The sequence below is a fragment of the Astatotilapia calliptera genome, chromosome 17 (assembly GCF_964374335.1).
Source record: "Astatotilapia calliptera chromosome 17, fAstCal68.1, whole genome shotgun sequence".
Lineage (NCBI taxonomy): Eukaryota > Metazoa > Chordata > Actinopteri > Cichliformes > Cichlidae > Astatotilapia > Astatotilapia calliptera.
This window is the reverse complement of record NC_137438.1, coordinates 7,844,220-7,871,773: the sequence shown is the minus strand read 5'-3', so window position 1 is coordinate 7,871,773 and position 27,554 is coordinate 7,844,220. Positions and strand designations below refer to the sequence as shown.

Sequence of the window (27,554 nt, the reverse complement as noted above, 5' to 3'; positions counted from 1 at the left end):
GTTCCTTATACCATATTATGCTGTTTTGAACTATAATGTGTAATTTTATGAGGATTGCTTTTCTCTGCTCTTCAAGCGTAATTATTTTTCACAGAAACCATATGCTTTTCAAAAGCTAAAGACACCCAGTTTAACAATCACACACATTGCCCTGCGTTTTGACCCTTTGAAAGAGATTTTTGTAATGTTGGCCTAGCTTTAAGGTCCCACCTTTTCAATTTACTTTTTCTTTTTTACACCAATCTCAGCCCATGCCCGACTACAGTGTGTCGCTTTCTTCCTCAGAGCTCTGACATTTTGGCAGACCCAAGTAAAAGCTATCTGACAGTGGAGTAGGTTTGGCTGCAGATGCTTTTTTAATAAGGCAGGCTGCCAGAACCTTGTGGTGGATGTAGGGCAAGGGTCTCGTGATCTGCTATTGTTAAATGTGCAAGCCTTTGTGTTGACCTACTTTTTTTTTTAGCATTTATGTAATCCTAAAGCTAAAGGAGAGTGGGTTGCAAAAAAAGAGAGAAGATGTCATGGCTTGGTTAACCACAGGTATGTTCCAACATACATCAAGGATTTGTTTAGGTAATGCAGAGACAGGCCACAGAGGATTTGTTTTCTTGTGGCTGCACAAGAAATGAGTTTTTGTCATTTCATGCTGTTGTTAGCCCTCAACGTTAGCTTCCTTTAAGAATGTGCCATTTGACCACTTTTGCAGCATCAGAGTGGGCACATTTTCCCATGTATGCACCCATCTGTGATGCTCTGTATGTCTCCTTTTGTCAGTTTTGTCTAGTCGTTTGGACTAAAAGGCAGTCATTAGTCCCATTTTGTGCTCTGTTGTCTTTGAACATCTCTCTGTGTTTGGCATTTGCTATCTGCCACGATCGTCATCTGCGTCCCGGATGTCCAGCCAAATTTTCAGCTGTGACGCATAAGGCTCCCTGTTCAAACGCGCGTTCATATGTCACTGCAAGCAATCCTCATTTTTCTTTATTGACTTTTTGTATTGAGCTATTTGAATTAGAGACTGGTTGTTTGTTATTATGAATCCTTTCAGGTTCCAAGAGAAATGTTAAGGCTGCTCCTATTGTATTGATGGATTCAATTACATCGTAATCATCTGAGTCTGCAGATTCCCTAAGCTCTGTGGAACTTTTCAGTAATTTAGGTGTACTGTCCACTCTCGATAACTTTGCAGCTGGCACCTGTTTTTAGTTTACCTGATAAAATGCCAGCTATTGATGAGGTCAGAATTATTAACTCCAACTATGAAAATGTAATTCTTTTTAAGTGTTTCCCAAGTGCTGTTAAACGGAGCGAGGATTTTGTAACATATTTTGGATGCTTACATTATTTTAATTTGCACACAGAAACAAAATTATTTAATAACAAACAAAACCTAACAGTCAGTTATGTCACAATTCCAGCAAGCAATCCAAGCCATTCTCTAGGTTTGGTGGTCTACTGGAATGGACCTTGGTCTTCAGTTCTCAGATTTTAAAATGGGATTCAAGTCAGGGCTTTGTGCAAGTCAGTCAATTCACTTTGGGTTTCTGGAGGTAGTTCTTCACCAGGAGTGATATATGTTTTGAGTCAATGTCATGTTGGAAAACAAAATGACAGTCTAGACCAGGGGTCAGCAACCTTTAACACCCAAAGAGCCATTAAGACGCGATTTCCACGCAAAAGAAAACACTGGGAGCCGCAAATACTTTTTGACATCTAAAATGAAGATAACACTGTATATATTGTTTTTTACCTTTATGCTTTGTGTGAACCACTAAGGTCTATTGCTTGTGAAATCCATGAAGTGCTACAGAGAAAATTACATTTTATTTATGTAATTAACATATTTTGAACTCTTAAAAAAATATAACAAAAGGAAAGACACCCAGTGATTATATATATATATTGGAAACGCGTCCTATGATTTATTTTGATTATGCCATAATGCTTTCTAACGTGGCAGCTCAAACCTTTGGAAATTCGAAGATAACCCTCAGTTTTAACTTTTTTACAAAGTTAAAACATATGATTGCATAGCAGTGGTTTCTGCTAGGGTTCAATTAAAAGGTTTTTCAGGGGGCTAATAATATTGACCCTGGTAATTTTTTTTTTTTTTTATTAATTCTGTTATTTTCTAAAGAAAACTGGTATATTTAGAAACAGTTTGATGAAAAACATTTCCTCTTCTAAAAACAGCATTTGTGAAATTTCTGACAACTCTAAATTCAGTAGGAGGGGTAATAACTTTCATCGTCTCTGTATATCTTCTCTGAGATTGTGGTCACCCAAACAGAGTTAAACTACAAGAATATCCTCCACCAGTGTTGTATTTTGGACTTTAATGAAAAATGATCCACATCGAACACTTATGTTTTTTATGGATTCTTTTACCCATTTTCCACCATGTTTCATAATCTTCACCATTTTTGATTTTGACTAACCGCAGACAAGCAACAACAGCTTGATATTGATCATAAATTGTCTGACCACAAGAGACAAACTGAGTGTATGTATGTGTTTTTGCTGATTATTTTGCCAGTTTGGAAGATTGCCAGTGTAGTGTTTAGCATAGTTTGGTGTTGTGCTTGTTATGCCTCTCCTAAGCAGTCAGAGGTAGAAGAATGAAGATAAATATTTTTCCATTTATGTTATTTTTAACTGTTTTAACGGAATCTTCAACTATGTCAAATTCATCCAAACCAAGATATCAGAAAAATAATAGTTTGTAGCCAAACCACAAACCACCTGGCACTACATGCCAACTTTTTTTTGTGCGTTATAAACTGACAAACAATACCAGTTGACTGTCACTCCACCTCCTTGTGTGTTAGACTCTCAGGAATGCTGTATCCCTATTATACTGGAGCGTGGGACTCTGTTGCCTGGTGTAGGGAGGCTAGGATGACCCTCAGGAATGCTATTGTTATGTACTCAATTCCCTTTCCAAATGCACTGCGCTCTATCAGACTGATGGTCCTTTTTAGCAGAATGCGATATCCACGGGTACCAGGGGCGAGAGAAGGGAGAATTGGTCCATAAAAAGCCTCAAATAAAGGGCTGTTCTCTCTGCTCCGTCTCCCCTGTCCTGTGCAGGAACGGCAGGAATGTGGCAGGCAGACCGACTGGCCTCGGAGCCTTCAGCCTCTAATGAATTTTAAAAGGCCTTTTTCATTCAAAGCAGGGTGCTGGCTAACAGCATGCCGCCTGGCCAAGCACTCTGGTGGGCAACGGGGAGTAGGAGGAAGGGGGAAGGGGTGAGGAGAGAATAAGGAACACAGGATGGTTTGCGGGAGGGAGAGGAGAAGGAGGACTGGCAAAGCGAGTTGGCACCTAGGCAGGACGGGTATTGGATGTCCCTCACAGTGAGAGATAATAGGCCACTCTGCATGAGAAGTCACTGTAGGAGCATTCTTGACCCTGCCACGAGGGCTTAAAGAGAATAGAGGGAATGTGAGAGACAGAAGCCCCTTTCACAGAGCCCGTTTAAGGCGGGACTGTTGCACCTTTATTCTGCCTCGACAGTCTGTGTGAAAGGTACAGAAAAGGAATGGGGACGGCATTATTGTTACGCCTTTCAACCGGCTGGTCACAGAGCCGAATCGACATCTGTCTCAAAGGGAGAGCCAGCGTGGCAAGAAATGGCACACCAGATATCAATTATGATTTTGCTGTGTGTACAGTGGCAGTAAACCTTTTTTTGGCGGGGCTTCATACTGAGTTAAGCGCTGAACAACAGTGGTGTGAAAAGTGTTTGCCCCCTTCCTGATTTCCTAATATTTTGTCACACTTGCATGTTTTAGGTCATCAAAGACATTTTAATATTAGACAAGGATAACCCAAGTAAATACAGAATGCAGTTTTTAAATGATGATTTAATTGATTAAGGGAGAAAAGTTATCCAGAACATCCTGGTCCTGTGTGAAAAAGTATTTGCCCCTCTTGTTAAATCATGAATTAACTGTGATTATCCATGTTTTTTGGAAAGCTGGGTTCAGTTTCACTAAACACTCAGGTCTGATTACTGGCAGACCTGTTGAATCCAGAAATCACTTAATCAGAACCTGTGTGACAAAGTGAAGCAGGTTCAAAGATCTCAAAAAGAAACACCTCATGCCACTATCTAAAGAAACACAAGCAAAATTACAAGGTGAATAATTTAGCTGTGTTCCAGTAGACCTACAGCAGACACAGAGATTTAAGATTTAGAAACCGCTTAGTATAATGTAATCATGTGTACCACACGTGTTTTAAGTTCTAACGTCTCAGAATACAGCTGCGATGTATAAAAATAAAGCCTCGAGACATAAATTGCAGGTTATCAAAACAGAATCCTCGCTGCTCCTATCAGTCTTTATGAGAGCAGAAAAAGGGATTTTATACTCCTGGTTATGCACAGATATATACACAAATATATTACGCAAATGAATTTGTTACAACAGGCTGAAGGGAACCTCAAAACCGGCCATCAACAATAAGCAGAAGACAGATGGAGATGTGAAAGCGGGCCGCACATGAGCCAAGAAAAACTTCCTGCCGCTGCCAACAGAGAGGTGTTTTGAAATACCAAAGCTCATAGAAAATCTATACACACACAAACACACACATGTCAGGTATTTCATATCTGGTGGGGACATCTAACTGACATAATGCTTCCTCTAGCCCCTTACCCTAACTCTAACCATCAAAAATGAATGTCTAACCCTCAACCTAACCATAACCTAATTGTAACCCTGATGCTAAATCCACATTTTGAGTCTCAAAAATGCCTTCAAATTGTGGGGACCGGGATTTTGGTCCCCACAAAGATATGAATGCACGTTCACACTAGGGCTGCCACAAACGATTATTTTGATAGTCGACTAGTCACCGATTATTTTTGTGATTAGTCGACTAATCACATCATCATCCATTGGACATACAGCGTACAGCTTATTGCACCAGCAGCATCTGCTCTTATATAACTATCATTAGCTTACAGCTTTAAGTGTTTAAGTTAAGTGCTAATTAAAAATAAAGACAAGATGATAGTTTATTAAAGTTTAATGAAGTTTGCAGATTGTTTCGGTGAAGTTTAATAAACTCCTTGCTATCTAAAATATAACAGGACACCGGAGTAAATTCTCGAGCATCTCACACTTCTGATAATCAGCTGTCTGCTTGACGTTTATTCAGCTGTGTAAAAACTATAACTTTAATCTCAGCCAAACCGATTTACTCAGGAACAAATAAAATACTAAAAAAAAGCCAAACAATAACATTTTAAGCTAAGTGACGGCAGTGGGTTTGAAAACGATTTGCCAGGAGTCCGGTGTTCTCACGGCTCTAGTTAGCCTAGCCCCCGGCTAGCTATCGAGCTAGTGGGTAACAGACGTCTCCGAAAACGTCGGAGCGCTTTTGAAAATATGTGGTGTCTTGATAAACTGAGCAGATATTTGAGGTTTACACAGCTACATTCTCGCCTGAAAATATGTTAAACGTTTATTTTGTGACCCGGAAAGAATAATAAGAGTAATATAAAAACTAACTAGCTGCCGCCATTGTTGACAACAGAGCTGGGCTGCGCTATGAATTCTGGGACGGAGCTACTTCTTCTTCTTCGGGGTTTAACGGCAGCTGGCATCCTTGTACATGCAGTGCTGCCATCTTCTGTTTCAGTCCGTTATTACACTCTTAAATCCTGCTATTATTCCTGCGTCTTTTGTGATCTTACAAAGCTTCAAACGACGCGTCGACTATTAAATCAGTCGTCGACGATTTTGATAGTCGACGTAATCGTGACTAGTCGACTAATCGTGGCAGCCCTAGTTCACACAAACACACACAAACAGGTGCATGTGTTTATTGTCACTGTAGTGCTTCTTTTGAGAACGGTACTTCTAACCCAAGCAAGACTGAATCCAAAGGACCTGAAATATTTATTATTATTTGTAGAATATGAGTGATTGATTGATTGATTGATTGATTTAAATGAGTTGCAACAACATGTTTGGAGTGTTAACTACACTTTTCTTTGTATCTGAATGTTATGAAAAGCATTTCGTCAAAAGTATAAGCATTTTGCCCCAAACTAGTGGCTAAAATCCAGAGCATCCCAGTTTTACCTGTTCAATTTTTTTATGTTGCCAGGGGCCAATCTGTAGTGTGGGCTCTGTGATGCTCTCCACCTGCAGATATTCTGAAAGCCATATCTCCCAAGTCACTCTGGACTTGTAAGCAAGCCTGCTTCTCCCATCAGAGAACCTCACGATTCAAACCCCATTGTCCCAGACGGCAGTCCCCTTTTTAATCTGCTCCTACATAGAGTTGTTTCCCTTCTTGACTTGGTAATACTCCCCTAATCTTGACTGTGAAGATCTGTGATTGGCCAAAGTCTCCAAATACAGAAAATATTTGTACCTACGCCACTGATTTAAAGGAAAACATGTCTGTAGCCTGCCATCTTTGGGTAGGAATATATCTGTGGTGACATGTTACTAATTTATTATATTTTTGAAGTCAGATTTTTCTACAAAACCACTTTTTATTCTTGTTTTCCATTTGTACTGAAATGTAATTCAGTCATGTGAGCTTCTATGTCCACATGTGCCACACACAGAACAGCACAGCCCACAGGGCAGATGCTTTCACTTCATGGGGGCCATTATGGTTCATGTGGTGATTGGGGACCCTTTGGGTCAGGTCACATCATCTCCAGTGATTCCAGAGGAAATGCCAGAGTACTGAGGTAGTGGGATGCCTTATATAAGAAGGAAACACTGGCTGGTATGTGAGGCCCAGTAGGTAAAAAGTATGCCTGCTTACATATATAAATAGTCACTTCTTTTCAGCTTTGGTGTGCAGACCTGGCATCACTAACAGGGTTTTTTCCAACCATATCAATCAGTGTCTGAATTGACTCATTTGACTGAAGTTTTATTATGTGTGATGAATTGGTGATGGCACAAGGAAAAACTTTGCCAGGACATGCCAAGACTCCAACGCCATGACACACAAAGGCAGCATAACACATGAACCGAATAAACATCAAAAGCACAAGATGTCTCTCACCCATCTGGATCGTTCCTCGGGACCTGACTCAACCTTTTATTTCTCACATAACCTATCTACAAACCTAATTAAATAGAAAGCAGAGTGTGGCTTGGCAACGCACAAAGAAAAATGAATGGGATTAACTGTTACCTATACAGCTCTTTATGTACTGCACGCTTTTGCTGTCAGAGCTTTTAAGAAACCACTAATGAATTTGTGAACCCCAGTTTCTTGGAAGAACGCTGTGTTCCTCCTGGTTAACTGAGATGAACATGCAATATAGACAAAACACGGAGGATTCCACAGTTTTACTTCTGGAAAGTGAGTGGATTGGAAGTTTGCCATTCGGGTTGTGAATCACTGGGCCATAAAGCCACTTAGTTGTCCAAATGTCCTGCTAGGTGCTAGCGATTCCAGTACACCTGCTTTGGATGCCTTTGTGCACCACTGCCGATGTATGCGCAGGTGAGAAGGTAAATCTGTGTATTTGCAGGCCTCCCCAGTGTTATCTGGAAGCACATGGCAGTCTACCTGGATGACCTCATGCTTTGGCCTTCTGCAGTTGAAGAGAAGCAAAGGCATTATAGTGGCCAGGCTGAGGTCATAGTGAGATAGGGCCTGTGGAAACACTGATGCTCCTGCTAACATGACTGGCCTTGGAAACTACTCCCGCAGGAACCCCAAAAAACAGGACAGTAAAATCGCACTGGGCGGTCAGACAAGAGAGGAGATTAGCTGAAGGTTGAGCCAAAAACAGACCAGCTCTTTCCCCCAGGTTTTGAGTTCAGCAGAGGGGACATACAGGTGAAGTGTGGATTTCCCGTAATATTCCATGAGGGAGATGTATTCCATTATATATGCTAATAATCACCAGGTGGCAGCCATCCTTACATTCCCTTCCTTTTAAGCGTATTAAAGACAGATGACCCAGAACAGAAGGACAGCAGGAAGTATTTGTGCTAAATTTGTGCTGGTCATTCACCGTACCTATTTTTCCACAACTTCTGCCTTGTAAAAGTTTTAACGCACTTCTTACAAAATGACATCATTTCATGGCTCACTGTAATGTCACCATAATCTGTTGGGGATAAAAGAGTTTTTTTCATTACAATCTCGTGAACCAGTATTTAGATCCTGGATCATATCATAATATTAGGAAATGCTGAAGTAGTTTACTGTAAGTCATCACAGTTCTGTTTGTTTTTTTTATGTGCACACATGTTTTAACTTTAATTCTGTTTGTGTCCTTGTTTTTCTGCCAGACGGAGGCAATGAAAGGGGCTCTGAAGGATTTAAATCTGAACATTGTGGAAATGACTGATGAGAATGCGACACTGGATGGAGGAGATGTCCTTTTTACGGGTACGTCACTCTGCCTCTTCAATCACTGTATTTTATTGATTATTCATTAACCTTTGTCTGGTCATTCCAAACCAGCAAACTGAGACTTCCCTCTTATTTTTGAGTCCCACAACATCAATAACACCACTTCATAGATCTGAACCAGCCAAGATATTAATATATTGTGGGGATTAGAAAAATATTTTGCTGCTATTGGTCATAATCATCATCATTACCATTGCATTAATAATACAATCTGCAGTATTGTTATTGCATTCAGATGTTTAAACATATTGGCACCCAATTAGCCTTTATTACAGGTGCAGTGATAACCACTTTAAACTGTTGAATTGAATCTATAATCTTAAATGTTTATATGCAGATTACATTGCATTATAAAAGAAAGGCCTAACTCTGAGTACGCTCTGTGCCAAAGTAGACAAGAAGCGCAGGCTTTTGCAGAGCGTGTTTGTGAAAGTGAAACTAAAGCAGAGTCTAAGTGTGAGTTACTTTGAGGAGCTGTTGGGAGGATGCTATTTGAATAACCAGGTTATTCATTATTGTCTTTTATTCATTTATATCTTTTGATTAAGCTTTTAGTAGAGGTTCTTGATTAAAACATTTATTCAACATATTACAGATATAGTTTCAGTTAGGTTATTATCAGTATTGGGTAAGTTACTTTAAAATAGTAACGTAGTTACATTACTAGTTACTTCTCTCAAAAGTAACTCAGTTACTTCAAGTTACTCGTTACTTTCAAAGTAACTAGTTACTAGGGAAAGTAACTTTGGTTTTACTCAGAATTCTCTTGTTAATGTGTTTCTTCCATAACTTTGCCAGTCTTCTAGCTTGCTTACTTGCCACAAGTGCACTGTGCCACCGACCAATAGAAAGGAAAAGATAATGTGCATATTTCCACGAGAGAAATCCCACGCCTGGACCGTCATTGACTGCTGCCATGATTCTAGCCTACGTCACAGTCATGTGCGCCATCCAACACATACATCCAACACAAAAACTGCAGTCGTGGTGCTTTCGATTGTACTCAGAACTCAGAAATTCTGCCTTCTGAATAGGAAGATGTAGGCAACACCAGACTGCAGATGAGCTGCATACAGGGCTGGACTGGGACAGAAAATTGGCCCGGGCGTTTTGACTAGAGACCGGCCCACCATTATAGGAAAAATCATAAAGCCCTTGAATGAAAATAAACACTGTTGTGACAGTGATGTACACTGTTTTGATGGTATATATGCATCAATCTATCAATTGTTTGTTGTAGGATTCAGATAATTATTTTTTAAAAGCTAGACATTTTAAATGAGAATAAGAAAGAAAAGTATTTCTTTGTGCCCCCCTCTCCCTGTTAATGCCCTACATGCACCCCTGGCCACACTTTGCTAGACCCGCCCCTGCACAGTTACCAGCTGTCAGCTACCTAAAAAAGGATCCTGGGGTTATTTGTCTCTCAGAAACAGTTCATAACTTCCCTTCAACTCATTCATGTCACCTAAAAGGTAAACCTGTTTCTCCATCACCTGTTCATCTCTGATGATTCAGTAAGGACATCTCCTGGTTTCATCTTCATGTTTCCCTCTCTCCAGATAACCAAACCATATCATGACCAGCAGCTTTTTTGCAGCTGTGGCTCCAACAAACGTCAGCTGATACTAGAAATTAATATTAAATAAACTCTAACAATAGCTGATCAAGCTTAAACGTGCTGCTGTTGTTTAGCGCGACATCCGCTGGTTTCCTCTTTCGGCGCAAAGTGGGAGATAAACAAACAAGAGAGCCGATCAGCTGATCATTGATCAGTTTTCATGATTGAAGCAGAAACGGGAGAGGGAGGGGGGAGAATGAAAGAAGAAGAGGCAGCTGTGCAGCAAAGACACAGAATAACTCCAGCTTTGTGTCTTTTTCATTGTAGCTGAATTACGGGACAAACTGTTCCTTTTCACCTCAAGAAGAAACGCGTAATATTTTCTCTGAATACCAGACGGGACGGTTGGCAACTCTAATAACTTATGAACAAAATAAAGTTCAACATCATTAACTTCATAGCACCCACCCAGCTGTATAGAAACTCCGTCATGCTAGCTAGCACGCAGTACGGAAAAAGTCAGAATAACGAAAATAAACTCCACCTAAACTTGGTTCATATCTGACCCAGAGAGACTGCAGGTCATAACTTCTTACCTGAGGTTCAGTTCACACTTGGACCGGCGGCCGCCTCGGGTCTCTTTTCCTTCTGCCTCCCTTTTCCTTCATCCACCTGCTGGCCTCCACCACTTGCTAATGTTACTGAATCTGTGGAAGCTCTGCGATGCCACCACACGAAGTAACGAGTAACGACCCTATCTAAATCCCAGTAACGAGTAACGCGTTCCTGATTTTGGCATAATAACTAGTTACCGTGCTCGTTACCACAATAATAACGTAGTTACTGTAACGCGTTACTTAATAACGCATTAGTCCCAACACTGGTTATTATGCACATGAGAATTGGCCTCTCTTCTCATAAGACAAAGTTTGTGTGAGGTCGAGCCACACACACACATACACACATACACCTGCACACACTGTAGGTAGGCTTATGTTCTAGGTGAGAGTTCAGATATATTTGCTTGCAACTGCATTTTTGTGCGTGCAGAATTGCTAGTTTGTTGCAGAGCATGGCCCGAGGTTTTGGAGAAGCGAGAGTCAGAAGATGGACAGGAAGCACCTGCCGTGGAGACGGAGACAATGTTCTTTTCAAACTGTGTTAAAAGTCCTTGTGGTTTTGATTTGACGTATGCATGTATTGTATCTGGTGACGCATGAGGGGGCGTTAACCCTGATGAATCAAAAGCAATCTGAAGTGTCTTGCAGTGTGCATCTCCCCACGCTGCGTGTGTTCATTAAAATCATCGTTTGACTCCACCCGGCCGGATCATTGTTGTTATTTTGGAATTCCTCCTTTATCCCTCCTCAATATTTGAACCCTTAACAATATCTAAACACTTTTATGCACATGGACTGAAATCTTGCAGTGCTCCCCCTGCTCAAGGAGGCACATGTACAGGCTCATCTTAAGTTTGTGAGTGAACATCTAAACAATTCAGAGAAAAACTACGTGCTCCCGCTATACTTAAGGGAAGAGAAATAGTGAATATGATCTAAAGAATCCCAATCCTATTGGAAATCTGTGGAGAGAGCTGAAGCTTTAAATTGCCAAGCTGCGGCCAAGAAACCTAGAAGATTTAGAGAGTTTTTGTAAAGACGAGCGGCCCAAAATCTCTTCTGAGATGTGTGCACACCTGGTGGAAACATCTTAATGCTGTGCTTGCCAACTGGTTTCTCCAGTCTGCGACTATAAATGTACAAATTCAGCAGGAGATCTAATACTTATTTCATCCACTGTAAATATCAGCATCCTGATATTTAATCTCTTGCAGTTCATTCATGAATTGCATTTTAAATAACTGGGGGTCATGCAGTCAAATGGTTCACTGAGCAGTTTGAGGAAGTTACTTTTTTACTTAGACCTGTACAGGTTAAAAAAAAAAGTTCACAAAGAAGCCCAAGTCCTTAGTTTGTAGTTTGAATTCATCGAGGTTCAGGAATGGCTGTTTTGCTACAGATTAATGTGTATGACCAGAGGCCAACCTGTTGTGTCACAGAGAGAGGTAAAGAGGAGTCATGTGATCCTTTTGTTTCCAGAAATATAGTATAATGCTATCATCTGGAAACAAATAGTGCCTTTTACATGCTTGGACATGCTTTTCAGCCATTCACCATTTTGTTACCTTTTTAAGGCCACCTACATTTTTGTATACGGTGCAATTAAGTATTTAAAAAGTGTTTAAAATAATTACAAACACAAATTTGACAGTGAGGCCTTTATCTTTATATTTAAAACAAAGTCTTTGAAAGCATGAAATGTCTCATATCATGCAAATTTGAAGTCATGACTGTTGGAATAAATATCTTAAGGGATGAGGAGAAACTCTGTAGCTAACAACACATAGTCTAAGGAGCTTGGAAAGAAAAGTGCCTGGACTTCTTTAAGTTGCTTGAAGATGTTTCAACTCTCATCCGAGAAGCTTCTTCAGTTCTAAGGTCCTTCAGTTCCAGACCTTCAGTATCTTCTACTATGATGACCTGGATGACTTTGAACCTTCACAGGCATACTAACAACACATAGAACTTGGTGATTTGCTGTGTTTAGGTTGTATGAGGACTACTCTACTTGTTAGAAATGTAGTGAAATGGCAGAGGGTAGCCTCTAGTTCATACTCTGTGAGCAGACAGTTGCGTGTCTGTAAATATGCATCTGTGCTTTGAGATCCTCCACACAGGCATTCCTCCATGTGACCTCGATGACCCGGTGCCTCAGTGAACCTAGCTGTACATCCCACCGACACACAAAACCGTCATGTGCCATTCTGCACAGTAAGACCACGGTGCAAGCAAGAGCATGGTGGTCTTTTATTCGATTTTCTGTATGTTCACTTACAGTCGTGAGTTAAAATGTGGGTCAGTATCTTCTCCGCTTCACAGACCACTAGGAAAATGCACAGTACAGTTAATTGGGTTTCTAGACACTGGCTCTGTGCTGTTGTTCCTTCCAGCTGAAATTGGTTTCACATGGCAGAGCTAGAAACATTTCCTGTTGGCAAGGCATGTGCTAATGGCTTATAGTGTAAAGGCTCAGCAGCAACATTAGGAGCCCATCCCTTAGCTCAGTGTGCTGCTCAATACCTCGCCAGGCATTCAAGGCTTTCTGCCTATGTGCCACCATACTAACCACAGTTGGCCCCCCTTCGCAGGCATGCATAAAGTACACGGTGTGCTGTCTGGAGTATTCTGCTACTGTAGCTTCTCATGCTTGCTGTATTGCTGGTTTTCTGTTCACATACTTAAAAGATTCTCTCTACAGGTCGAGAGTTCTTCGTGGGACTTTCCAAACGGACCAATCAGAGAGGAGCAGAGATCTTAGCAGATGCATTTAAGGTGAATTTATGTAGCAAAGTAGTGCCTGCATTCTTGCATGGAAATGCAAATAAGTTGGTGAATGTGGGCTACACTTGTTTGTTTGTGCTGCTGTTGGTTCTTTAGCTTGTAACGTGTGGCCACTGAAGAAGATAGAAGTCTCTTTTTGTTTAAAAAGTCTTTGTCATAAGATAAGATAAGATAAGATAGAACTTATCTTATCAAAGACAAAGACAAAGAACTTATCAAAGACAAAGATCCCGAATGCTCAACATTTGTTCAACTACAAATGATCGGGAAAGATAGGAAGTGGCTGAGGATGAATTGTACCTAAAGATAATAGGCTGAAAAGCATCAAATGTTCTGTGTAGGTGAGGGAAGCTGTAGTCACAATTCTAATTCAATCCATTGTTTCAAGCAAAAGTAAAGGCTTGTCACTGGAAAAGTTCACAACTGATCCATTACATAAGAAGTAAAAGTAGTATCTCAAATATATTTCCTAAATATATTCCTGACCGGAAGGCCTCAGTCAGTACGGATCGGGAACTGCACCTCCAGCACCACCACACTGAGCACTGGGGCCCCACAAGGCTGTGCGCTCAGTCCTCTGCTGTTCACACTGCTGACTCATGACTGTGTAGCAACACACAGTTCAAGTCACATCATTAAGTTCGCTGATGACACGACCGTGGTGGGTCTCATTAGCAAGAATGACGAGTCAGCGTACAGAGAGGAAGTGCAGAGGCTAACGGACTGGTGTAAAGACAACAACCTGTCTCTGAATGTTGACAAGACAAAAGAGATGGTTGTTGACTTTAGGAGGACACGAGGCGACCACTCACCGCTGAGCATCAACAGCTCCTCTGTGGAGATCGTCGACAGCACCAAATTCCTGGGCGTCCACCTGGAGAAGGACCTCAGCTGGTCCCTCAACACCAGCTCCCTGCACAAGAAAACCCAACAGTGTCTCTTCTTTCTGAGAAGACTGAGAAAGGCCCAGCTTCCACCACCGATCCTGACCACCTTCTATAGAGGAACTATCGAGAGCATCCTGAGTGGCTGCATCACTGTCTGGTTTGGGAACTGTGCCATATCGGACCGCAAGACCCTACAGCGGATAGTGGGAACAGCAGAGAAGATCATCGGGGTCTCTCTCCCCTCTATTGAGGACATCTACACCACACACTGCATTTGCAAAGCCACCAGCAATGTGGCTGATCGGACACACCCCTCTCACACACTCTTCACACTCCTGCCATCTGGAAAAAGGTACCGAAGCATTCGGGCACACACATCCAGACTGTGCAACAGCTTTTTTCCACAAGCCATCAGTCTCCTCAGCAAAATGGGACTGGATTGATACACACACACACACACACACACACACACACACACACACACACACACACACACACACACTATCACTCAGCTTAACTCAACTACCTCAAAACATTGAGACTGGACTGACTAATCAACACAAGCGCAAACACACTGACCTACACCACCAAACCATCGTACACACCAAACTGTAAATGCTCTTTTGCACAATATTATTACTGGACTTTTTGCACTAACTTCTTTACTTCCTAATTTTTGCTGCTGCACTAAGGAATGTTTACTGTTCCTCCACTACCTCAACTCATCATCACAAAACCTTATTATTATGTTACGTTGTGTTTTTTTTGTCACACTGTCACTTTGTTGCTCTTGTTTGCACATTTGCACGTGCACTTTGTTGTCTGCTGTCTGTTAACAAAAAAAAAAGTCTTCCTTAGATAGTTAGTTAGTTTTTGTTAATTTATGTTGTAATTTATGTTAGGTCAGTCTGTCTTGTCTCTGCTAGCCAGCTAACTAGGCCTCTTAGTTAGCTAGTTTAGTGTTTTCTGTTAATTTATGTTGTAAATTTATGTTGCATGTAGCACCTTGGTCCTGGAGGAACGTTGTTTCGCTTCACTGTGTACTAGCTGTATATGGTTGAAATGACAATAAAGCCGACTTGACTTGACAATATGAAAACATTCTTTTTAATAATCTTTTTCTTTAAAGCCTTCTGCAAGCAATTATAAATCTCAAACAAGAAAGGAGGAGATAAATATGATATCAATCATGGAGGCTTTAGGCCAGGAGGGTAATAGTATCATCACTCCATCTTGGTTTTTTTTTTTTTTCATTAAGCTCTGCTGCCCTTTTTTTCTCTGATTCCATTTTGTTCTCCATCCATCTCTGCCTCACTCCTTCCTTTTGAGCCATTATATATCTTCATCGTATATAGTCTTCCATCTCTGCTTTCACTTCTTCCTTTGCTGTATTCACTTTGCAAATCCCTCTGAGGACATCCGATGTACCAGTCAGCATTGAGGCTACTTTGTGGACATAAAAAATACCAGTTGTTGCTAGGAGATGTGAAAACCCTTTCAGGACATCCCACTGAGTGTACATGGAGGTACATTAGCCCTTTTTATTGTAAGCCAGCATTAGCATTCAATGAGTTCTGAATCCCAAAATATATACATAAAGGAGGGTGTAACACTGAATAAAAATAAATAAAGTTTTAAAAGGTCTTTCTACTTTTTATTATTAAGCTCCACTGCGCTCTGAGAGTATTGATTAGTGCAGCTGTAAAATGTCCCTGTAGCAATTAAGAGTTTGATCCTAGTTCCAGATTTCATCTGCCTTTGAGGCATTTTTAATCGAGTGCTGGTGCAAACTTCTGCCACCTCTGTATATAATGATTAAAGAAAGTAATTGATGACACAAATGAAGCTGATTTGGGTGAGTAAACCTCTTAATTAGTTCACAGGCACTTTCTTCCTGTCCCTTTATTAACCTCAATCATTCCATTCACTCATCACTGCTGTGATGACACACTGTTATTCTCATACTCAGCATTCTCATGTCAGTGTCATTACTCAAAAAAGCAATGTATCAAATATTACTCAGTACTCTCTGAAGAAAGTATTTTTTACACTTCCCTTTACAATATTTTTATGCTTCTCAGCAAAGTGGCCTGAATCACACTGCCACATAATTACCAACTGACAATATAGACGTATCTGGGGTCTGCATACACTCAGCTTTAACATTATTCCGCTAGCTTTGTGTTAGCCGTCCAGATGTTTACAAAGAGCTGATGCTATGTCCAAATTGAGGACAGTTACGTGTTACATTACTGGAAAACTGTAATCACAGTTTTCGGGCAATCATTTTTTGTAGGACATTCACAGTTCCATCAAAAGTTTTATCACAGGTAAAAAGAAACTTCCCGGCTTCCTCCTGCAGCACAAAGACGTGCAGCTAGTTAGGTTAACTGGTGATTCTAAATTGCCCAATAGGTGTTAATGTGAGTGCGAATGGTTTTCTATCTCTCTGTGTTTGCACTGCAACAGATCAGGGATCTGCCCAGGGTGTACCAACCTCTCGCCCTGTGACAGCTGGGATCGGCTTCAGCCCCGCTGTGACTCTAAAAATTGGATAAGCGGAAGAGAATCGATGGATGAAGTTTAATAAGAGATTAATTTCTTTATGCCAATTAAATTTCTCAGAGAAAGACGTGAAAAAAACACCACTTGTTGGGTGTAATGTGTTACGTGGTATGAGGTTGTTTCTGTTTGTTATAAATAAATCCTAATTAGAAAATGCTGATGTAAATCGATAGTGCCATTATCATTAATTGTGCTTCATTCTAGATACTTAATTCATTATTGTGTTACTGAGCTTTTAGATAAATAACATTGGATTGTGCTAATTGTGGGCTACGTTGTAGTCAAATTTCCCCCCCCCCCAAACCTTTAGTTTTCATTTATTCCATCAGGTTGTGCATAAAGTGTTCTGAGATATAGCTGAGGAAACATTTGTCCTCTTAGACAGAAGTGGAGTCCCAAGCAGCTTTGTTAGGGCCAAATAGTTACGGCCAGACAACATTGTCAAGATACTCCTAGATCAAAAAATGCTGCTTTAAACTACTCGGTGCCTTTAGAGGACTTCTAGAGATTCACTCAGTTTCCATGCAGATTTGTTAGCCATGGCTTGCTTTTCACTACTACATCCATGGGGAAAAAAATACAACATAAAAGCAATATTTCAAGCTAAACCAAGAGATTAGCTTCAGGGAAGACTTGGACAAGCAGGCTGCAAACAGGATCACAGTGGTTGGTCACAAAGGTTGAACCTGTCTATCCTGCTGGCTGTTCTTTTAAAGTGAAGATGTTCTGCTTGACCTATTCGTAACACTTTTGGATTCCCTCTGAACAGTCATGACAAATCCAAAAAGCTGGCTAACACACAAGTTCAGAGGTGGGTTATACTGTTCAAGAGTTGAACGCATTACCATAGCCTGAATGGCCTTACTGTAGTGCTTCCATCTTCCCATCTGTATCTGATTTGAATTCCTCATTATGGATTCCTCTGTGTTTTCTGTTATCTCTGATAAGACAGGACTTAATGATGCGTCTCTGGCAAAAGACAGTAGGAAAAATCACTTAAGCGTCAATTGTTGTTCTTTCCGTTTTATATCAGATGGATTTCTCCTGTCGCTGTTGTTTTTTCCTTTCATTTTCAAATTAAGGATCACTTTGTTGCCAGGTTATTTAGTAGCCTACTCCACAACTGCATACAGATGTTGATTATCTCTTTATGGTCCGCACAGAGGTCAGAGTAATTGGTGTTATTGATGGGGTCCGTTTATTTTGGAAGTAATATAGAGGTTAAACCGCCTCTTTTCTGCCATGGGTAAGAAGTGCTGACCAGCTCAGCTTGCTTTACCTTTTTTCTTCAGTCAGTCATGTTTTCAGCTAACAACATGGCAGCTGGTGAAGATGAAAAGCAAGCCTTTCTTCCCTTAAGGATTTATCTTGGTAAGGACGAATGCATGACTTGCATTTCCAATTTTGCACAGAAACTTCCTGTTTATGGATAAGGAATGATAAAAAGATTATACAATTCAGTTGTTCTCACTGGAAATTAGGAAGACATCAGCAAAGGGGGTAATTTAGGTCTTTCGTGTGATGAAGTCACAATAACTGGGTGAATTATGGTGTCGTTTTATTGGTGCCATACAAATATTTACTTGAAAACTGTTAGCATATAGTTGAAAGAAAAAATGGGGTGTAATGATGGAAAATGTACACTTCCTTTGTAAGTTTTATGAAGCTGAACGCTATAAAAACCCCTTCAAAACACATTGTGTGATTAAGAAAACACATGGGTGTCTGTTGGAAAAGTTCTTTTCTTAGGTGCGAAGTTGAATTTATAAGGTCATCCAAATGTATTCAGGAACAAAAGGTCTTAGAAAATAAGCTTCGAGTCTCTTTATCCTGTCAGATTTTAAATTGTATCTTGGTCTCACTTCAAGGTTTACGAATCACAGTAGGATCCGTCTCCGGCTTAAGAAGTCTCTCCCACATAAAGGCCTGAGTCCTTGCATCTAATGTTTAATCGCTCGATTCCTTCTGCTGGGTAAAACAAAACAAAGTCAGGGGTAAAACAATATTTCCGTTAAATATGCTGCAACTCCAACGTGGCCTTAAGGCTTTAATCCTTGCAAAGAAGGCGGCTTTCAACGGATGTTTTAATGAGAGTTCTTAGTCCAAAATCAACCGTTAAAGGCTAAAGGTAAATGTAAAACTATAGGTTCCAAAACAGTTCTGTTCATCTGCAAAAACAAGCCATATAGCTGTCAGATAGGATTTCTTTAATCCTATTTTTATTGTTTTTTATCCTTGGGGTCGGAGCTTTAGAAGCCTGTATGATTCTTTTTCTCATTAGAAGTGGTTGCATGAACGCTAAAGTTCTCTGCCTTAGTTTAAACAGCTATGGTCACTGGCAGGCAGGGCCGAGTTTTGCATTTCTGTGCACCAATCAGGTTTTAAAAACGTGTAAAGAAAAATGCGATGGCAGTCACGATGTCGCTATAAATCCAATCAAACCCTCCCACACAGTCTTAACAAATGAGGATGTTTAGCAGTATCTTTAAAGCGATTCTTACGTAAGACACTTAACATTTGAAACGTTCCAGGGGTTCTGTGAAAACCAACCAGCATCCAGGTGTTAATAAAACTGTTATCGCTGCCAGTTCTTCTAAGTACCCTTTATGTAACGTGTGTTTTTGTAACACTTTTAATGGCAACATTTGGTTTGCAGACGTCCCACAGCCAGAAAAAGCCTTTAAGAACTGGCTCCTACAAGGTGCTGCGTAATCTCCCCATGAGCCCTGAGATCAACAGCATCTCTCAGACCATCTTGCTTTTTCCGCTACTGAGCTGTACAATACTTTATTTCAATGCCACTTTAGGCCCCATGATACCACACAGATCACTGCTGAGCTTTTACAATCTACAGTAAAACTTTACACACACATGTACATATAGCCCTATATTATAATGAATGATGTTTTAGCATTGTTGTACTGTAGTTTAATGGATGGAGAAGCATCGTTGCTGAGTAGTAACGTGCTTTTGTATCATTTGTTTAAAACCATTCGTTCACCCACATTCAGATAAAAAGCTCTGTCTTATCAGTAAAGAACTACTTGAGGAAACCTGTTAGCAGGTGATGAGAAAGCCTGTTAAATATTTAAAGCTACAAGCCCCAAATGATTAGCATTACCTGACCCTGTCCTATCATCATGAAATGAAAGTCATGTTATTTGAGCTTATTAAGCGTTTGTAATGATATTGTGTTTTACAGGACTATGCTGTTTCCACTGTGCCTGTGCTCGAAGGCCTGCACCTGAAGAGCTTCTGCAGCATGGGAGGACCAGGCCTTATTGTAATCGGCTCCAGTGAACCAGCACAGAAAGCCCTCAAAGTATGGAGCTTGTGTATGTGTGTTTATGTATGTACACCGTAACTATGCTCTCCCTAGCTGTAGTCATGGAAACCTGTGAATTGATGTATTGGCAGTCTTTTCTTTACTTTGACGCACATTGAAGTAGTGGATCCTTTTTCCTTTTTTTTTTTTTTGTTTCATCGTTTGGTTGACATTCTGCTTGATCCGTTAGTATGAACAACCCTGAAAGAATAACGCGACAAGACAGGACATTGCACGTGTTGATTCAGAGCAGACTCCCTTACTTACAGTTTGTTGGCGGCTTCCCACTCCAGGCACATTGAAACCACCTGTCACCTAAATCCATCCCCATTAATTCATATTCTCAGCTAATCTGCGGGGATTGCCCCTGGCGCTCACACTCCAGCTTCAATTACGACTGTATTGTCCTTCCATTAAACAGCTTGAGCTCATTACTGCATAAAAGGCTCCTGTATCGATCGAGCTCCAACAACAGAAACCTGGGGACCGCCAAGACCGAACAGAGGAGACGGCTTACACCCCGACAGAGACGGATCGCTCGTTTGCACCGAGAGTGCAATAAATCTCGGCCCATCCCTCCCATGGAATTATCCCCCAAAATTCCCAAACATTAGCATGTGAACTTTTGCAGTGGCACAAACAAGAGAAATTCAGCGAAATGTGTATTTACACAACACAAAGGCAGGCAGTGTATATATAATTACATAAGTATGAAGACTTACAGGCAAGCACATACACCTTTGGGCTTGACAGGTTCCCTCTGGCAGTATTCCTCATTTGCCTTCTAGTATGATATCTCCCCCTGCTGGCTCAGTACTAAACAGAGTTACTGTAAATCAAGCAAAAGTCGTTTAGTGTATCTCAGAGAACATCAGGCAGCTCTTCCTAAGAAGGCTGAAGTACTCGAGAGAAGCACAAGGTTGGCCCTGTTGGTTTTGTAAGCATGTTTGCATTGCTAAAGTGTTCCCAGGAACCTATGCATCATTGCATAATAGAATTAATTTATAATCCAGTGCCAGCTCATTAAGATTCCTGCCTGTTTGATCACTCCAGTAATTAGCTACTGGGGCGAAGAGTGGCCGCTAGCGAAACTTAATGACAGACTGCTCGCTTTCTAATTATGGCTTACGTCACCCTCTCTCTCGCAGCAATTAGCTCCTGTTTTAAAGGGCCTTTAACAGCCCTGGATTTGTAATTAGATAATGTTCTTTGTGTGAGGGAGAATGAGATCTTATGAATGCAGATTTAATGAATCCAAACTGTTCGTTTGGGATGTAGATGCAGCTCTTCTGGCGACGAGGCTCCTTGTCGAATGCAGCAGACACTTTGTGCAAATTAAAGTTGGAGCCCAGCTAATTCATTCTGTCTTTAGGGAGCTGCGCTTTGCTGGCGTTCAAGAAAATTTGGACCTGCCCTTATTTTTATTACGGGGTTGAGTAACGCATTACTCATTTGCAATCACAAAATAGCATCGACGATCTGTAGTTTGTATTTCGGCTATGCTCAGGAAGGCTGAGCGCACCGCGTATCTGTGTTTAGCAGAATGACCGGATGGATTTCATCATCCATCTGTTGCTGTCACTGTCAAGCTTTTCTCATGAAGTCATCATCCCAAAATACAGCCTGTGTCAGAGGCTGCAGCACCCTTTCCCTGTAATCTCGCACTACCCCCCTCCTTCCTACAGCAGACTGCCCGGCAGGCTGTAGATCATCAGTGGCCCCTTCATCCAGCCTAGCTTGATTCATGAGCTCATTGCTCTCTCTTGGTCAGAGTCTGATCTTCACCTCAAGGATGCTTGCACGCTTGAATTTTATAGATAATGAGGTGACGGCATGGTGAAGGTTCTGTTGGAGATTTTTTTTTTTGATGGCCAAATCCAGTGTTGGAGAATGTAGGTTCCAGATTTGGATTATTTATATATTGAAGCTTTGTTTCTTGTTCTGTTTCTCCCATACTACATACTTACTCCATACCACTGTTACCATGTAAAACAGTCATAGATAAAAATCTAGAGCTAAGTTGACTTTATATCACCTCAGAACCATGATTGTCCGAACAACATTGAACAGCAATCCACCTGATAGCTGTCGCAATATTTTAGTTTGAGCAAATATAAAACTTGGCATTACTATCTAGTCCAGGGGTGTCAAACATAAGGCCCAAGATCCAGAATCGGCCCACCAGGGTTTGGAAAAAGTGGTTTTATAGCTTTTCCTCCCCCATGTGCATATCAAAATAAATAAGTAAAAAATCCAAAGCAAAAAACCCAGATTTTTACTCAGTAAGAAAAAACAAAGAAAAACAAAAATGTAATAATTACAGGACAGTCTGCGCCGTGTACTAACAGAACGTTTTCTGTAAATTTAAACAATTATTTCTTATTCTTATTCTTATCATGTAGCGAAAACAAGACATATCAGTGGAACTGTACTTCTTTTTCTGGCTGTATGTGGCCCATAATGTAAAACAAGTTTGACACCCTGATCTAGACCTTCACAGCATGTTCTAGGTTTCCTCTTGTGATACCACTGTGTCCCTGAATCAGCTGTAGACGCCGATAGCAGCAGCCTTAAACATTAGATAAATGTCATCTGAAATTTCCTGCATCCTCCCCCTGCGTTTCCTTTTTCTGTGTACTTTTCCACTGAAAACATTACACTGCAGCAATAAAATACTAGACCAGTAATACCAAACATTTATGGTCCATCAACAGGAAGCAATTTCAGTCTCATTTCCTGTCCAGATCTGGAAGCTGCATCAAGTAGTATTTGTCTTGTGCGTGATGCCACCGCTCAGTGAAAAGCAGTATTGCATAAGTTTTAAGCAGTTTCTGGGAAGGATTGCTAAAGTGAGCATTAGAAATGTTCACACCAGGTGCCAAGATAAAGATTCTGCTGATTCCCACATAAGGTCCTGGAAATTGTTGGTGTTTTTCTAGACTGCTCAGGTTTGTCATTGCCCCAGAGGGATTTTATTACCATCCAGTAAATATTTAGTTCGAGTAGCTTTTGAATGACTACATTTTGCTGCCCAGTTACCACTCTTGTGCATTAGCTGGACCTCAGCCATTGTTCGAATTAAGTCTGTGTCGATTGACTGTAGTTTAACACTTGGTGAAGATCCAGAATGACGACGTTAAAAGCCACTATTGTGTAAAGGTATCTAGGATAATTTCCCATACGTTTCAGTTCTTTAGGCTTAAGATTTGATTCAATTAAAGAATCTTTAAGTTTAGAAAAACACAAAAGAGGTCTGCCCCCTATATTGATTGGCTGCAGCGTCTGGCAGTGAACAGAAAACCAGCTGTTTCATTAGTCAGGTGAGGATTTAATTGAATTTCATGGATCAAAATTTTACATGAAACATGAGGAAATCTTGCTGTATGTCATTTCCCTTATGCGCATATTTCCCCTTGAATTTAATGAGAAAATGAAGAGTAAAGCAGGAACAACTGGGATCTTAGGTGGAGTCGACATTTTACTCACTCTTAATACTCGCGTGTGTCACAGACCATGTTGGCCCTCACCCTATGGACTTGAGTGTTTTCATTTAGGGCAGTTGCAGTCACATGACACTCCCACGAGTGACCTGGGAATGTCTGATTACGCATCTGCCGACATATGTGCGCACACTGCTGTGCTTCGTCCCGCAGCCCTGCGCCCAGGAGTGCCATTTGTGGCTGATGTTTTACCATTTGTACCATTTGTAAATAGAAAAACTCGTTATAGCTGATAGATGTACAAAAACAGTAGCTTTGTTGGCAGTTTAGTGTACTTTTATAATGCAGCAGTCATAATATTACGCAGTGAAATCTTTTTTTATACCAACTCTGTTGATATAAACAGTGGTTACTTAATGTGTTTGCTTTACATGCTGCACCTTCTAGAGATTTCATGTCCATTTAACAATGAATCTCTTAAGTTTTCTATTGGCTCTTACTAACTGCACACTTGTTTCTCTCTTTACCCTGACCAAACAATGATGGTGCTGCCAGAAACCCTAACATGTGTCATTTCCTGTGTCCTGAATACTTTCCCAGGAAAGCACTTAGAACAGCACATTTGCTGTTTGGATAGGAATAGGTGACTATTCACACTGGAAAAAGGTTGATTTTCTTTTTCTGTGAGTAGTGTGAGTATATTTGACTTATAATGCAATGGACATAATAAAACGTTCAGAGTAATGTATATTTCTATATAATGGTCTTGCAGTAATTGACCTTTTCCAATTTCTATATATGCCTTTGTCTTCCCTGGTGCAATGGATCCTGTCAGTGGGAAGTGAAATGAAAACATCTACAGCCACAAAGCCCACTGTGCTCACAAAGCACCAGTTTTTCTCCCACATTTGTAGTAGTGTGTCATCGCATTTTCTCACAGTCACTCCTCTAAACCTTTATGTACGTCAAGCAGACGTCACACTTTTTGGATGCAGTGCAGTGGCCTGTATGTAATTGGAGATTATCGAAATTTCAGGAGCAGGACCACGCCTCCAAACACACTCCTTCCGGTTCTCATCTATATAGGTTCCGCCAGTTCTGCCAGCTGTTCATCCTTGTTTACGTGCCCCTCCCTCCCCTTTTCAGTTCTTTAACTTCTTCACTTCTATTTAGTACATGGGGATCTGCCAGGTCCAGGAGCCGTCGCCAGTCCTCTTCGAGGCCTTCCCCAAACCGCAGCTCAATTCATGTCCAAGCTTTCGCCTTTACCTACTAAAACGCTGCCAAAACTAAAATGAGGACGTGGGCCCAGCTAGTGATATAGATAGATAGATAGATAGATATGTGTATGTGTATATATATATATGTGTGTATGTATGTATATGTATGTATGTTTAATTCAGGGGAAAAATCTCCCTTCTCAAAATATTTTTTCTGAATGTTGACATTTTTTTTTTCACTAACCTTCCCTCCCTTACCCGTCTCCAAGGTAACCATCTGCAGATGTTCTGCTCATAAACATTAAGAGGCACCTGCCTCTCCTCTGGTCATAACATCCTCACCCGCCGACTTCCACCTGGCAACGCGAGCGTCTTCTCAGCCCCCACCGCCGGTCCCACCTTCAGCTCCTTCAGATTACATAAATAACATGACATCTGCTGAGAAAGAATGTCTATCTGCTCCTGTGTTCTCCATTAACCCACCCGGCCCCCTTCCCCCCCAGGCCCCTGTGGCGGTTTGGCCAGCAGAAGGATGTGGCGCTGACTTTTGGTATTGAGGCCTCGCTTCTGAATCAAAATCTCTCATGGCCTGGCTTGTGTCTGTCTTTCTGAACATTATGTGGACTTTCACTTATGCATTTGCCTCAAAGTCTGTTTCCTGTCATGTCTTCTTACTCCCAATTGCGTAGATAATGCAGCAGATGAGTGACCATCGCTACGACAAACTGACAGTACCCGACGACCTCGCCGCCAACTGCATCTACATGAACCTGCCCAGCAAGGGACACGTGCTTCTACACTGCACAGCAGAGGAGTTTCCAGAGAGTGCAAAGGTGCTTTTCCCCATCCACATTCAGCAACTTTGTATCACTGACGATAAAGCACATTCATCCACAATCCTGGCAGGAAGGACCACCGTCAGAACAACCAAATTGGTTTAGCGATTTAGATTTAAGGAGCACTTGTCTTTGTTGTTGTTCATCTTGTCCAGGCCTCTGAGAAAAACAACTGGGGAAAGAAACCCTACAAAAGCTACATGGTTGTTTTAGTGGACCAATGCAGGCTAACCGCAGCCAGAGCTGTAATTTCTTTTTAACAAAAGAACCTGCAGTTTGTTGAGAAGTGTCCTTTGTGAGCATCAGACCGCAGGCTAGGAGCCAGAGACATTGAGGTCTTGTTTTTCTCAGAACTTGAGCAAAGTTGTTCAAATCAGCTGCTGTAACAATTGGTTTAATATCATTGACAGGTTCAATGACTTCCAGTTTTACTGTTTTGGTTCACTCTGGCCAGTTTCAAATGTAAAGTGTTAAATCCACTGTGGCTGCCCAGCAACAATCAGCACAAACAGCATAATATGCAGCCAGCTGGTGAGCGTCGCAGACTTCATAGACCAACATTTCTCTCCCGAAAGATCAGGACTAATTGCCCTTTGAATATTAGACTTCTATTCATCAAATATATTGCAAATAAAACGTCTTTGACAAACTTTGAGAAACCGTGTGGGCTCAGCGGCTGTCTCGCCGTGTACATTTTCACTACACGGATACACACAGCTACGTGCTTTCTCAAATATCTCTGAAACATGCAGTGACCTACTTACATGCTGTTTATTTTTCAAGATGTGCCTTTCACCCGTTACACGTACTTGCTACAGTCGCTTGACGTGAATGACATGTTATTGTCTCACCTCCGTCTCTTTGGGGTTTGGACAGGCTGAGCCGTAACTGTTATTTAGATGCTTTGGGGTCATTCCACATCACAACAAGTCAAAAGAATTCTCACTGGATTGAACCTGGCAACCTGCAATCTGCAGAGACAGTACTCAAACCTCAAAATGTACTCTGTGGTTGAAACCTCAACCTCCGCCAGCTATTTTTAGAAGGAAAAATTCACCAAATTATGCGTCTTTGGACTAGAATCCACAGTGAAGACTTTTGTCAACAAGATTAACTGAGGGAATTCAACTTGAACATAATAAAATCTTGAGCATATCATACTTCCCTTTTTGAAAGCACATATTAACAGAACATTTGGAGCACTATTTGAGATATGTATGCTAGTTCCATGAACCAGTTTCCTTTCAAAGGTTCAAATTCTTCAGAAATTGACCTGGAACACAGTTTTGGCTCCAAAAACTGTCTTTTTAGAAATTGTAGCCTGAAGAGAGTGGAAAAATATTAATAGCACAAGATATAACTTCTACTGCTTCTTCTTTTGGCTGTTCCCTACAGCAGATCATTTACGTCCATCTCACACAATGTCTAGCATCCTTCACTACCACACCAGCCCTCTGCATATCCTCCTTCACGGCATCCATGAATCTTCTTTGTTGTCTTCTTCTTTTCCTCCTGCCTGCCAGCTCTATCTTCAATACCCTTTGTCCACTGTATCCACTATCCCTCCTCTGTACATGTCCAAACCATCTCATCCTTGCCTCTCTGACTTCTAAGTAAAATCTGAGCATCTCATCCTCCTGTTTTTTGGGTTCGCCACAATCTCCAAGCTATCCATCAAAGCAGATCTCACTACCATCTTCTAAACCTTTCCTTTCACTCTTGTCTTGCTTCTACTGACTTTCATCCCTCTTCTCTCCAGAGCATACCTCAACCTCTCCGGAATCTCTTCCACCTGCTCTCTGCTCTCACTACAATCACAATGCTGTCTCTAAACGTCACAGTCCACAGAGATTCCTGCCTGAACTTATCTGCTAACATGTCCATTACCAATGTAAACATGAAGGAGC

At 41.1% G+C, this 27,554-nt stretch overlaps 1 protein-coding gene across 3 annotated transcripts in view; it reads left to right on the top strand.

The window, feature by feature from the left end:
• ddah1 (dimethylarginine dimethylaminohydrolase 1) overlaps positions 1-27,554 on the top strand; it is an 85,257-nt gene that overhangs the window by 50,929 nt on the left and 6,774 nt on the right. For all 3 annotated transcript variants that reach the window (XM_026148137.2, XM_080291714.1, XM_026148136.2), the window contains 4 exons: positions 8,289-8,388; positions 13,292-13,365; positions 20,029-20,148; positions 25,501-25,644. In XM_026148137.2, coding sequence (XP_026003922.2) covers positions 8,289-8,388; positions 13,292-13,365; positions 20,029-20,148; positions 25,501-25,644 — 438 coding nt within the window. The remainder of the gene's footprint in view (positions 1-8,288; positions 8,389-13,291; positions 13,366-20,028; positions 20,149-25,500; positions 25,645-27,554) is intronic.